Here is a 14,080-nt window from a genome sequence, read left to right as displayed (position 1 = left end):
CCTGGGAACACCTTGGGGTCCTCCAGGAGGAGCTGGAAAGTGTTGTTGGGGAGAGGGACGTCTGGGGTGCTTTGCTCGGCCTGCTGCCCCAGTGACCTGGCCCCGGATAGGTGGATGAAAATGGATGGATGCATGCACATAACTGTGCAGCTCTTTGACTTTAAATCAGATATACAGTACATTTTTCATAGTATATTTTCATAACTTTATCCTCCTGAGACCCGAACTTTTGTTTGGTTTGCATTTTTTATTTCTCCTTTCAATTTGGGATCAGTAGGACCCAATAAGTATAAAAAACTAAATATTGTCAACAACATGAAAGTCCCTGTATCCTCAAACGAGACAACAATAAAGTCTCAATGTTTTTAAAAGAGACGATAACAAAAGCCCTAATGTCCTTCAACGAGATGATGATAAATTCCTTCTGTCTTCAAATGAGTACTTTGTAATTAACAGTGTCTTAATTGGCCAAATTTTGTTGCCATATCAAACTACAAACATTATGAATTATAAATTTACAAGTTTTAACCATTAAATGTGATCAGGTTTTGGAGGGATGGCTGCCATCTTGTTTTTATATGGATTAGTGTATTGTGCTCTTAATGCCACTAGATGACACAAAGAAGTGTCCACAGATGAGGACAGCAGGTCTGAGTTAAGCAGAATGAAGTATAAGGTCAAGTAAACCCAAAATGTGATGTCCTCATATGAGGACACAGGGTCTAATCAGGTCATTGTAAACGTATCTGATTTGTTTGGTTGGTTTTTTTTTGTTTGTTTTTTTATACTTTGCAGTACTTTATTTTTTTACTTTTATTTTTTACAAATAAAGGCCTGTCTCAAATAGAGGCCTGGTCTGGTTGCCAAGTAGTTCATTTTTTTTAGAAGTTCTTTGGATGTATAAAAGCAGATTGTTGACTACCCACTTGAGCTATCATTAGTAAGCTGTTTAGATCATGCAAAAAATATAAATGTTTAAATGTTAGCTTGGTTGATTTTATTTTACTGAGACCATGAGCACCAGAGAAGACTGTAATTCATTTGGATTTACCGGCATGACAAAAAAACAAGTGGTGACTTCCTGCTTCTGAAGCTGTCATGTATGTTATTTGAAGCCTAATTTTTTTACAAGTAATTTTCATAATGGTTCAAATAAGCAACTTGTTCATGTTTGCCATCTTTGCTGCACAACAGTTTTGTGTGAGAGGAATTAAAGGCCTGTCCCATATAGACGCTCCTGCATCTGAGACAGTTGGATGTGCGAATATCTTTCTTCAAAGAAGTTGTAATATTGAAAAAGTACCCATGAGTATGTTGCATATATTCACAAGTCATATGGCACAAACCACACAACAAATCAGTACATTTGCAATGCAAAAATATGTATTTATGGTAAAAATACTCACATTCATTTGTCAATAAATGGCATGCAATGACAGCAATTTTATAGGAAAGCTATCTGGACAAATTTTATCAATATGTAAAGCCTCTGAGACTCGAATAATGAGAAAATCTGAGCAGAATTATATGAAATCACCACCCCCAGCACATATAAAACTTATAAAACATCCAAGTGTTCTCAGTTTACATCAAAGTAAATATGACATAACACTAAATGATTTAAAGCTGACATGATTTCAATTTCTTTTAATGTCATAAAATTATTTTGGAAGACAAAATGCCCCAAAAACAACCCGTCTGTCTTCCAAACTGTGCGTTCTGCAGGTATGACTGTGCGTTAATTGCGTTACAGTTTCAACTACTGTTCAAAAATTACACCCAATCTTCTTATATTGTCGGCAGAAAACTAGGCATCATCGTATTTTTATATTCAATGATAAAAATATTCAGAATCCTTTTTTTTTTTTTTTTTTAAATCAAATTAACTTCTGGGATTTTTTTCTTTTCTCCCAAAAAATTTTATGTAATAAAAAAAAAACATACAGATGATAAAATACACAACATATCCAAAAGTAAAAGAAAAAAATCCAAGGCAGATTCACACGCTCTAATCTTAAAATGATCAATCTCCCAAAAAGGTTATATTCACATTCCAGACAGCATGTCCAAGTTGATAATATTACTGAAGCTGAACCGTTTTTTTTTAATACTTAAAATTTCCACTAAGCGTAACTCATCATGCACTTTTGTTTTAGACAGAGATGTAGTGCAGAAAAATTAATTTTAACTTGAAATGTAGTGGAGTAAACATACTGCGCGACCTGAAACAGCACTACGTACATAAAACAGTCTTAAAATGTAATCAAGTCACATATACGTGACTTTCTGCGCTAAATTAAGGCTTGACCTGTAATGAAAACATTTCCGCTCTGATGACAGTGATGCTGAGGTAGTGACAGCTTGACACAACATAGTTTCATTTTGCATCCTCAAGCTGGATGATTTTTGGTTTGCTGTTTTTACGTCTGTGATCACTGTGTTGCTCTACAGAGAGAAGCGACTCTCCACCTCATCTGCGATCATTTCAGCGATGGCGAGGGAGGAGGTGGCCGCTGGGGAGGGAGCGTTACGCACGTGGAGCACCCGGCTGCCCACGTCCCCGACCCCGCCGTCAAACACAAAGTCGTCTACAAGGTTTCCGTCTCGGTCGAGAGCCTGAGCTCGAACTCCTGCTGGCCCCCTGCGGAGGAAACAAACCAGGGTTGTTGTTGAAAACAGAATCATATCATTCCTCTTCCCTCTTGTCCTGGTAATAAACTGTATATACTGCAATGTGCACGCATAGGTCTTGCATTTTTCTCTACCTGAGCACGTCACTTGGCGAGATTTCAGGGATGTACTTCTGCAGGAGTTTAACCTGTGCATTAATGTTAATCCCTCGATACATCTCTCCAATTCCGTACGTAATGTTCCTCAATACCAGCTTCTGAAGGCCCCTGGAGAACGAGAAAAAGATTCAAATTAAATACTCCTGCAACAATGGACAATACACAGACAAAGAAGAAAATAAGATGAGAAAAATTTCCTGTTTTACCTGAATGAGAGCGCATCTGCAAAGTCTCGGATATTGAAGTCGTAAATTTTGTATCCCTCTCTTTTGAAGGCGAGGACGGCGTTGGGGCCGAGCCAAACACTTCCATCCATCCTCGGGGTGAAGTGAACTCCGAGGAAAGGGAAACGAGGGTCGGGGACCTATAAATCAGTTTTATAGAAACAAAATGAAGTAGCAACAGTGAAATATGTGTGCAGCATGAATCAATCTAATAAAATCAGGAGATTGACTGAGAAGACAGAGGCATATTTGTAGTTTCAGGCTCTCGGTTTTACTTTAAAAAACATAATCAGGAGCATGAGGAGGTGATAGGGAACAACTAATAACTACCAGATGTGCACGCTGATTGCTCAGTTGCATCAGTTGGGGGGGGTCTGTAAAATTGAACACAGATACATACCAAAACTCAATGCTCTTAACATCATGTAAACAACCTCAGTTCTAGCCTCTGCCTGCTTTTGATGGTGATTTTAAAGTAAAACCAAAAGCCTGAAACTGGAAATATACCTCAAACTTTCTCTGAAGTAACTCAACTCTTATAAGAACAGTATTGTCTAATATTTCATAGATCCATCCATCCATCCTTCCATTTTCATCCGCTTATCCGGGGCCATGTTGTAGGGGCAGCAGGCCAAGCAAAGCACCCCAGATGCTCCTCTCCCCAGCAACACTTCCAAGCTCCAAGGACCCCAAGGTGTTCCCAGGCCAGATGGGATATGTAATCCCTCCAGCATGTTCTGGGTCTGCCCCAGGGCCTCCTACCAGTGGGACATGCCTGAAACACCTCCAGCAGGAGGCACCAAGGAGGATCCTGATCAGATGCCCGAACCACCTCAACTGACCCCTTTCGACGTGAAGGAGCAGCAGCTCTACTCTGAGCTCCCTCTGATGTCTGAGCTCCTCACCCTGACCCTAAGGCTGAGCCCAGCCACCCTATGTAGGAAACTCATTTCAGCAGCTTGTATCCGCAATCTCATTCTTTGGGTCACTACACAGAGCTCGTGACCATAGGTGAGAGTTGGGACGGAACGGATGGCTCGTAGCAGCGAGCCCAGCAACCTGTAATCCCCAGGCATGGTCCAAGGTTTGGATTTGATGACCTCGCAAACATTAAAGGGTTTAATCTGCAGCCTCAATCACAAAGTAAGGCTGAAAATGTTATAAACACAACACTTCCTTCATTTTTTTAGCTATGGGAAGTGCTTGTAAATCTGGAGTGCCTCCAAGGAAAATCAAGTTTTTAACCTTGTTAACTGATATGGTGTTTTTGTATGCTACAAAATATGAGTGAGATTTCTCTGCGCCGATCTGCAGCGATTCTGCACCTCTGCCCTGTCCTAATCACACTTAGAGCTGTCTCTGTCTGCTTGTGTGTGTGTCCCCTTATCTTTTGCTGTCCTTTTTCAGACACAACTGACAATATGTGGAAGCATTGGATGCGTATTTTATCATTTATCATGATCTGATTATTCATATCATATCTAATAAATCCTTGATATCGTTCATCACAGATCATCAGTGTGTCTTTCTGCAAGATTAGAGTATCGCTGCAGATCACAAACTATCTGTGAAGCTCGGGGCCGTGTGTTAACAGCCCGACTGGTTAACATGGGTGCCAAAAGGAAGTGGGCAGCGCTCCACTGAAAACAGAACAGAACTTATCAGTCAAGGCGATCAGGACGGTTTATGAAACATTAGTGACACAATATCAACTGCATGATAATGTCGTCAAGCCGACAGCTCGTGTTATTGATTACTGTTTAAAGCAGAAGTTTGTGTGTTTGATAAGCAGAGTCAAAGGTAGGCATGTATGCGCAAGCTGCAGGCAACATACTAAATGAGACAAAAGTGAAGATGTACATGTAGGCCATTCTTTTAAGCACGAAGGGATTTTTTATACATGAAAAAATTGTTTTAGGGGTTTAATCAACACCAGGAGAGGAACTCTAACACACTTGGAGTGATGGATCAACTTAGGAGGGATCCAGACTTGTTCTACAAAGCAGAGAATGGGTGCTATCACTAGAGAAAGCTGGACTCAATAGTATCTCCACCTATGGGATTTAATCTCCACCTCTACGTACCAATAATGAAAGAAAAAATAGAAATGGAAAGGCTGTGGCTCTCTGATCTCATGTTACACAATTTCTAGGTTGCAAATTCCATCAAACTTTTCACATTCAAATAATCATCTCTTTCTGCCACAGTTTGAAGTGACAGAACACAGCTGCAAGAGACTGGAAGTCACATTCAATGAGACACATCTGCAGATCAAATGATATGTGTGGATTACATAACTTAAAGATATATGGATATATGGACATATGATTCTTCAGCAGACTTACAGGGTAGATGTTTCCCTTGACCAGATAGTGTTTCTCTGGCTTCAGGACCAGATAATCTCCTCTGAAGGGGACGATCCGAGGCTCTCGACTGCATCCTGATATCTGCGACAGGCGGTCTGAGTACAGGCCTCCACAGGTCAGGACATAACGGCACCGCACCTCGTTACCCTGTGAAAACAATACAGACATTAAAAACAACAGAACACAATCTAAACTTTCTGATGCTTTTATCTGTGTGTGTCTTACCTTTTTGTCTTTGACTGCGATCGGATATTTCATTCCTGCAAACAGAATTAAAAAAAGACACACCGAGGTGAAATTTAAATTACTCAACAGCGCTTGTTTTATTGTGACTGTGGTGACAACAACGGTGGAAGAAGAACTCTTGGATATCTTTTTTTTTTTTTCTCTTTCACTTAAAAGGGACAGTTCACCCCAAAATCAAAAACACATATTTTTCCTTTTACCTGTAGTGCTATTTATCACTCTAGATTGTTTTGGTGTGAGTCGCTGGGTGTTGGAGATATCTGCCGCAGAAATGTCGGCCTTCTAAATTTGGTTTTAAGAATAATTTTATTTCATGGATTAAGTTGCTTTATTTGGCCCCTCAAGCTTCAGTCAGGACGAATAATATCCAGTCAGAATATTTTCGCCTCTATCGCTCTACTAGACAGTGCCGCCCTTTGAGCCCCCTATTATTCACGATCGCTATTGAACCTCTTTCGATAGCCCTTCGGTCTAACCCCCTTATTACAGGCATATTTAGAAATGACACTCAGCTGAGAGTTTCCCTTTATGCAGACGACCTCCTTTTATATGTTTCCAACCTGCCTGTCTCAGTTCCCGCTGCTCTTGCAACCCTTCATTCATTTGGTCAAATATCTGGATGCAAATTAAATTTAAACAAAAGTGAGATATTTCCCATTAACCCTGCTGCTGAGATGTATCCCCTGGAAAATTTCCCCTTTAAAGTTGCCCATGATAGTTTTGTATATCTTGGAGTCCATGTTACACACAAATTTGAAGACCTCCCTTAGTCCATTTTCCGTAAACTTGATAGCCTGATTTCAAAATCTGGAATAAGAAAGTTCCTAGGCTGTGCAAACAATATTTGCAAAGACCGAAGTCACTGGGAGGGCTGGCTCTGCCTAATCTTAGGTTCTATTATTGGGCCACCAATATCAGAATTCTTAAGTAATGGCTTCAATATGAGGCTTTTGATCCTCCCCCAGCATGGCTGGTTATGGAGGCAAGTTCAGCAAATCCAGTCTCCCTGAAAGCCTTAGTGCACTCCCCTATCCACTCCTCCTCTTTTCCCTACACCAAAAATGTTATTGTTAAGACCTCACTTAGGATCTGGGTCCAGTTTAAGCGCTACTTTGGCCTACAGACTTTCTCTATTTATGCACCACTAGCAGCTAACCACGCTTTTCCTCCTTCCCTCATAGAGAGTGTTTTCTTAAGGTGGACAAATTTCGGTATTCATAACTTTAAAGACCTGTATATTAATAATGTCTTTGCTTCTTTTCAGCAACTTTTAGATAAATTCTCACTTCCTAAGCAACATTTCTTTAGATATTTACAAGTCCGCAGCTTTGTTCATGACACATTTCCTAGTTTTCCTAATTTGCCCTGTGACTCAGCTTTGGATAGTTTCCTGACACCAATCCCTACTCTTAAAGGCTCTGTCTCATATATCTATAATCAAATTAATCTTTTACATTCAGAGCCCCTAGGCTTAATAAAGTCACTCTGGGAGGAGGACCTGGGGGTCGCGATATCAGAGGAAGTCTGGACAGAGATCTTGAGACTGGTACATAAATCTTCTATTTGTGCAAGACACAGTCTTATTCAGTGCAAAGTTGTACACCGTACCTACTATACTAAGGCTCGACTGGCTAAGATTTATGATGGTGTAACTCCAACTTGTGATAGGTGTCAGTAATCTCCTGCAAACTTAATACACACGCTCTGGAATTGTCCATCCCTATATAATCCCAAGAGATTTTTAATACCCTGTCAGAGGTAGTAGGGGAAAAAATAAAGCCAAATGCTCTGAGTGCACTATTTGGGGATGCCCCCCCTTCCCTCACTAAGTCTAAAAAGGATGTACTTGCTTTTGCTACCCTGCTAGCCAGAAGATTAACTGTAACTAATTGGAAATCAACAATACCGCCCTGTCATGCCCGCTGGATTAGAGACACCCTTTATTTTCTTGGGAAATTATGGGGCCCATTCCTTCAATTCGTTAAGAAGACAGACCTTCCACTCACCCCTGACTGACACGACTGAAGCTGCTTAGAGAGACTTGTAGATATGTTGTTTCGGTTGTGATGAGGGTTATATGCCGCTACTCTGACATGGGATGTCTGTTGCTATCTCTATTGCAGTTTACTATTACCTGACTGATGTGCCTGTGTTCCTCTTATCTCTTTTTTTTATTTATTCATTTTTATTTTTTTATTTACTTTTTATCCTTTTATTTTTTGTAATTGTCTATTTCTGTCCTAGTCCTACTTTTTAATTAATCTATTTAATTATTTTTATTGTGGTTGTTCCAAGTTTTATATAAATTGTTCGGATATGCAGCGATACTTCAGTGACCACTTTCTTTTTCTGTTGTTTTTCTTAAAAGAAAAAAATGTATACTTAACTCTTTGTAAATGTCTTAAATACAATTGTATATATCTGCAAAACCCAATAAAAAAAGTTGAAAAAAAAAAAAAGAAAAAAAGAAATGTCGGCCTTCTCTCCAATATAATGGAACTAGATGGCACTCAAGATAATCCACAGACCTTGTTGTGAGCAGTTTCATGTAGGAACTATTTTCTTTCTACTGAACTACACCTGCCAACCATATCACTGCACAGAAGGAAGAGTGCATCTACTGCTAGCTTACCTAGCACCACTGAGCTAGCTAACGTTACATCTCAGCCGAGGAGGATGCCATTGATGTTTATCCCCTCTCACATGGACATTAGCTTTTGGAAATTTAGGTCAAGATTTGGGTTGATTTATGTACATCAGCTTTTTAATCAGTTAGTTCAAAATATGAAGTCTTTTAAACAAATAAGAAAATAATTTAATCTTCTGCAGACAGATTTCTGTAAATATTTACAAGTAAGACATTTCCTACACAAAAAAGATGACTTTATTAAGATTCAAGCTCCCAAGGCATTGAAAGGTTGTCGACTAATCTACAAATTAATAACTCAATTAGAAATATTATCTCCAGTATGTACAGTGCATTTCTGACTATGGATAAGACTGACTCCCACTATTTTAAATCCAAATGGGAAGAACCAATTCCCATGGAGACCTGACATAAGATTTGTTCAGGGTCCCACATGGTCACCAGCTCAAACACAAGGAGAGAATTGAGATGGAAACTTATTGTACGCTTCGTGAAAACACCTCATATAACATGTAAATTTGATGCTTCTGCGTCTGGTATTTGCTGGAGGGCATGCAGAGAGGTGTCGGCTAACTATGTCCACATATTCTGGGCATGTCAAAAGCTTACCATCTATTGGGACAGCATATATCTAACGCTTAGGGATGTTTTTGGTACGGACTTGACCAGGGACCCCATGGTAGCTCTACTTGGATTAATACCAGACGGTATTGAAGGTCGGGCACATACTTGACTTCTCCGGATTCTATTAACTGCAGCTATCAAATGTATCAGTATTCGCTGGCTGGAGCGAAGACGACAGTGTATGAGTCATCATTTTGTGGGTGAAGTATCCCCTTAAGTACAAAACTCTGAGTCAATGTACTGAGCAACTTTCCACCACCCGCTGACACACTGATGTACAGATCCTGTTTATTACCTTCCGTGCTCCCAGCTGGGCTCTCCTTGACCATGGAAATGTCATTAATCTCAGAATCAGTTATCACCTTGCCGCCAGCCTCCACAAAGTCTTGGCCGTACCTGAGAGCCACCATCCTCCAGTCCACGATGCCAGTGTAGGGCGAATCCAAGGCCATGATACCCTGCAGAGACGACACACTATAGACCCCCACTACCATCTTTTCATCTGTAGGAACAACAATAGTGTCTCTGAGACTCTTACCCTGCAGTACGGCTCGCGTTCTCGGATTCCCTTGGCGTCAACTATACCGAGGTCACGCACATTGTTCTTCATGCCGCGTTCATATAAAGCTTTCAGCCTGGGTATCTCCTCCTGCTCCACAGCCACGATAAGCTGCAGAAATACACCAATCAATACCGAGGCAGACACAACACAACGATCCATACAGCCCAGCAGAGTTTGTATTACATGCATGTTGGTTTTTATTTTATCTGGTTAAAACATGGAGGCAGACCTTTCCACATTTGTTGTAAGGGAGTCCTTTCTTCTCACAGTACTCGTAGGCTAAAGTGGCTCCTCGCACACACAGACGGGCCTTCAGCGAGCCCGGCGTGTAGTAGATCCCGCTGTGAATGACCCCACTGTTGTGCCCACTCTGGTGCATAGCTGGTGAGTAAGAAAAGTGACGAGAAATAAAAAAACAAGATGAAGAAGTAAGACAGAAAATGAGGCTTTAAAAGGTTAATCATCAGACTTTTCCACTGTGTATCATCTTCCTGTAACAGTCAATATGATCATGAAAGATTTTTCAGTCAGATTCATCCAAGTGACTCTCAAACTATGCAAACATGTGCTTTGTTCCTGTTTCACACTGATGCAAAATCATGACAAACTCATTAAAACTTGATGTCTGTCACTTATGTTTAGAGAGCAGAGACTAATCTGCAGTCAACTCAGTTGCAGCTACTGCAGCTAACGATTATTTCCTTGATTTACTGATTAGTTGTTTGGTCTCTAAAATGTCAGAAAATGCCGAAAAATGACGAGCATTGTTTCCCAAAGGTCAAGATGACTTCCTCAAAATGTCTTGGTTTGTCTACAACTCAAAGATAGTCAGTTTACAGTCAGAGAGGAGGAAAGAAACCAGAAAATATTCACATTTAAGAAGTTGGAATCAGAGAAGTGTGACTTTATTTTTCTTAAAAATTTACTAAAACTGATTTATCGATTATTAAATTAATTGGCAATTAATGTAATAGTTGATAACTAATTGATTAATCATTGCAGCTCAAATGTAAGTGTTAACATTATGCATTATTGTACAACCCAACCCCATTTGATCATCCAACTTTTTTCGGAGGGACGCATTTTGACACCAAGGTGTCATGGCTGTCTTTCAGGTCTGAGGTTGTATGCAGGTGTTCACAGTGCAGCACAATGGCAGGGTTTTAACCCTTTAACTGTTAATCCGATACCCAAAGCTAAAACTTGGCACTTTAACCTCGTAGTCATTGTTCAAGTTCAGATGTGCTGGAGTTCAGAGCCAGCGCCATAAAAACTATTTCACTTTCCAAGTACTCATTGTCTGCTTTGTGTAACTGGATTTAATTACTGAGACATGAAAAACATTTTCTCTTTGGAACACAGTGTCTTCTTTTGCCACAACAACTTTTATGACTCAACCCACCAAGCTCTTTTTCTTTCTCCAGTAGGACAAAGCTGAGCGACGGGTGTCGCAGAATGAGCTCTCTGACTGTCGCCAGGCCCACGATGCCTGCCCCCACCACGGCCACGTCATATGTGCTGCAATACAGACGACAGTGAGGTTACTGACAGTACAAATTTAAGATGGTTACTGATAAAGAAACAAGCTTTATGGGTTGCAAAAGTTAGAGAGCAGAACAGAATATTTAGGTCACTGGTTCAATGTCCAACTGTACATGGCTGTAGGAGCAGTGGATAGACCTTTGATACTCATCAGTGGGGAAACCCATGCCAGCTAACAGGCTGTTTAGATACTGTCCAGCTCTGTCACGAGGCTACATCAAGTAAAATATAATTACCACAGATCATGCAGTGTGTGGGCTCAGAGTGTAAGCAACAGTTCTGGAATATCTAACTTGTCCACAATCCACCACAAATCTCACATAATTAAGTATTTGCAGAGAGCTGGAAGAACACAATGTTCAAGCCTGGGGACATTTAAATTACCATGCCCTCTCAAATACAAAGGACTCAGAGAACAGTCAACATCTTGTTTTCATTTTTCAAAATTAGAACCAGGCAAAGTGCTATAAAACTCCACAAGGGGAGGAACCGAGAGAACTGATTGGAGAAAACATTTGGGAGTTTGGGCGCATCACAGCCCAACTATCTGCACCTATAGGTGGGTTTAAAGGTGCTAAAAGTTCATATGTTCAGTGACAAAATGTCCCTTGAAGGATTTTCCTGAGTTTGCAGTTAGATAAGTCGAGGAGGGGGCTGCCTGAACTTGTAAAAACGTTGGCAGCTGTTCTTGCTTAAACCTGAATAACATTTAATGCATTAACTAATCTGTGATGAAACCGGCATTCTCATATCATGCTAGTCTCACTTAGCCAAGAGACGTTACCTAAGAGTTACAAATCAATATCTTTATGGTACAACATATGTATTTCACAGTTTACTTAAAGCAGACGAGTGAAGGGCCCCATTACATAACATGCGTGCCATGGCCCCGGAGCTGCCTATAGGTTTTTTGTAGGTCTGATGTGAAACACATGGTGCAGACACGCCTTCTTCTACTGACTTCCTGTACGACACTGACCAAAAAAATGTGTGTACTTCTGAAGTTACAAAACCAAAGTTTTAGGGGTGTTATGTTTGAATATGCAAATAGGGTGTATCTAATTAAATATGCACTGATTTGCATACATTTCCAGAACAGAAATCTGAACAAATTACACACCTCCATGTGTATTTTCTTCCCACAAGTCTGAAATAAGACATTTGGAGGCAAAATAGGCCAAAATCTCAGTTTGTTCAAATGTTTTCACCCCTTAAAGTCATGCACATGTTGATGGAGCAGGACTGGTTTGAGAGGCACAATGCAGACTCAGATGTTTTGTGTGTATAAACAATGTGGTGGGGGTGTGGAGATCAGGTTCTGCAGAGAACAGAAATGTTATGCAAGCTGGTTCTTGGTGTTGAATGTCCTTGGCCATGACTGAGATCAATTTTAAGTTAAGTTAAGCAATCAGGCTGAGGCTTCTTTGCCCCTTTTCTTGACTTACATGTCTGTTATGAGTGAATTTAACTAGTGGATCTCACTAGAGACACGTGAAAAGGTCTAACTCCTCACATGTAATTACACTACACTCCCACACAGTGAGAAGAAGCCTTGCTCTGTTCTCTGTAATGTCAGTCTTACCTGTGGAGCCGCCTGGTTGTTACGTCCTTTATCGGCTGCGCTGCCCCGGCAGCCCTAAACGTCGCCCCGCTGAGTGTCCGGATCATGGTCGCAACGTTCACCAGCTCCTCACTGCCTCTTTTTCATTGTATAAGTGTCAGAAAGACTTCCCTGAGCTCTGTTTTTGTGTTTCCTCCTCCCTGTTGCCGCTGCTAGCGTCCCATCCTGCTGCTCTATCCTGAAACTAGACACGTGACCACGCCCCCTGCGTCGCACCGCTCTCAGCCAATGGGAGGGCACGTTTTCTTTACGTCACTGGGTCAAAGGGCACAGGACTCGTCTGAAACGTAAACAGTCGTGTGTATTGGAGGGCAGGTGAGATTGTTTTATCGGATTCAGCTGTGTCGCAGTTTCAGTTGTTTGTTTAAGTGACTCAAACATTAGTTTAACAGCACTAATGTAACAACAGTGTAATAATTTACTTTATTTTCTATGTGTGTTTCAGATATGAGTCTGTTATCGAGGACAGTGCAGTGTGCTGTGGGTCAGAGGGAGTGGAGCCGCAGACACTTCTGGGGCTGGCTCAATGCAGTCTTCAACAAGTGAGACATTATTAATGGATTCATGATAAAGCTACGTGTGTTAGCTAATGGCTACACAGCAATGCATGGACACACTGATTAATAATAATCAATAAAATGGCAAAGCACTTAACATACACCTCATAACTCAAACACACTTAAATGAACCTAATTACCTCGTTGCATATCTTCATATTTGTAAAGGTCACTGTTTACACTCTTTTGCCAGTTTATTAGGTACACCTAGCTAAAGCTAATGAAGTCTAATACAACAGTCCAGCAATAAATCATACCTCCATTAAGATTATAAAGTTCAGTTATTGTTAAAACTGTTTTAAAAGAGATAAGGGAGATTTTATTGTCCCTCTATATTAATTTTAGTATTTTATTATTTATTATCCATCTATATTTATTGTTGTAGAGAACATGGAGCAACGAAATTGTTTCCCTGTTCCTGGTATAAAGTAAATTAATTGATAAATGAATGAGCAGAAGGTGCAAACAAGAAGATATAAAAACAGGTACACAACAAGATACAAGACATACATATAGTGCAATAATAGAAAAGTATAAATACAAGTAGTGTTAATAAAATAAAGGTAGCATGATTAAATGTAAATGGTTGAAAATAAATTGTAATGATAGCCTTAAAGCATAAAGTGATATCACGATGCTTGAGTCACAATAAAATATAATTGTGATTTTAAATACGTTGCGATATGCTGACTATCGCGATAGAATATACAGAGAAATATTGTGGTTTATTATCTTTTGTCAACTGTAAATTATGTCCTCAAAGGAAAACTTTAACATCTGTTTTATCTAATAAGGTAAGGTTTTAAGTCTGTTCATCTCAGTTCAGCCTCTTTTTTTTTTTTTTTTTTTTTACAGCAAAATGTAATAGTAATTGATTATATTAAAAGCATATACTGTAGGCT

At 40.0% G+C, this 14,080-nt stretch overlaps 2 protein-coding genes across 3 annotated transcripts in view; one reads left to right on the top strand and one right to left on the bottom strand.

Annotated features, from left to right (window-relative positions):
- dmac2l (distal membrane arm assembly component 2 like) overlaps nucleotides 1–14,080 on the top strand; it is a 274,066-nt gene that overhangs the window by 255,814 nt on the left and 4,172 nt on the right. The window contains exons 1-2 of one of the 2 annotated variants that reach the window (XM_033642978.2): nucleotides 12,884–12,936; nucleotides 13,067–13,163. In XM_033642978.2, the coding sequence (XP_033498869.1) occupies nucleotides 13,069–13,163 (95 nt within the window). In that variant the 5' untranslated portion in view covers nucleotides 12,884–12,936; nucleotides 13,067–13,068. Of the gene's footprint in view, nucleotides 1–12,883; nucleotides 12,937–13,063; nucleotides 13,164–14,080 lie in introns of those variants that run through there. The other variant, XM_078175254.1, reaches the window with a different exon arrangement.
- Nucleotides 1,362–12,826, bottom strand: l2hgdh (L-2-hydroxyglutarate dehydrogenase). The gene is made up of 10 exons (XM_033642811.2): nucleotides 12,583–12,826; nucleotides 10,861–10,976; nucleotides 9,688–9,839; nucleotides 9,435–9,566; nucleotides 9,192–9,354; nucleotides 5,605–5,639; nucleotides 5,359–5,526; nucleotides 2,996–3,153; nucleotides 2,766–2,897; nucleotides 1,362–2,641 (listed from the first exon to the last, which is right to left on the bottom strand). Exons 1-10 carry the CDS (start codon nucleotides 12,666–12,668, stop codon nucleotides 2,446–2,448), a joined length of 1,338 nt encoding a protein of 445 aa, XP_033498702.1. The 5' UTR covers nucleotides 12,669–12,826; the 3' UTR covers nucleotides 1,362–2,445.

The sequence above is a fragment of the Epinephelus lanceolatus genome, chromosome 15 (assembly GCF_041903045.1).
Source record: "Epinephelus lanceolatus isolate andai-2023 chromosome 15, ASM4190304v1, whole genome shotgun sequence".
NCBI classification, from domain to species: Eukaryota; Metazoa; Chordata; class Actinopteri; order Perciformes; family Serranidae; genus Epinephelus; species Epinephelus lanceolatus.
This window is presented reverse-complemented; position numbering and strand designations above follow the sequence as displayed.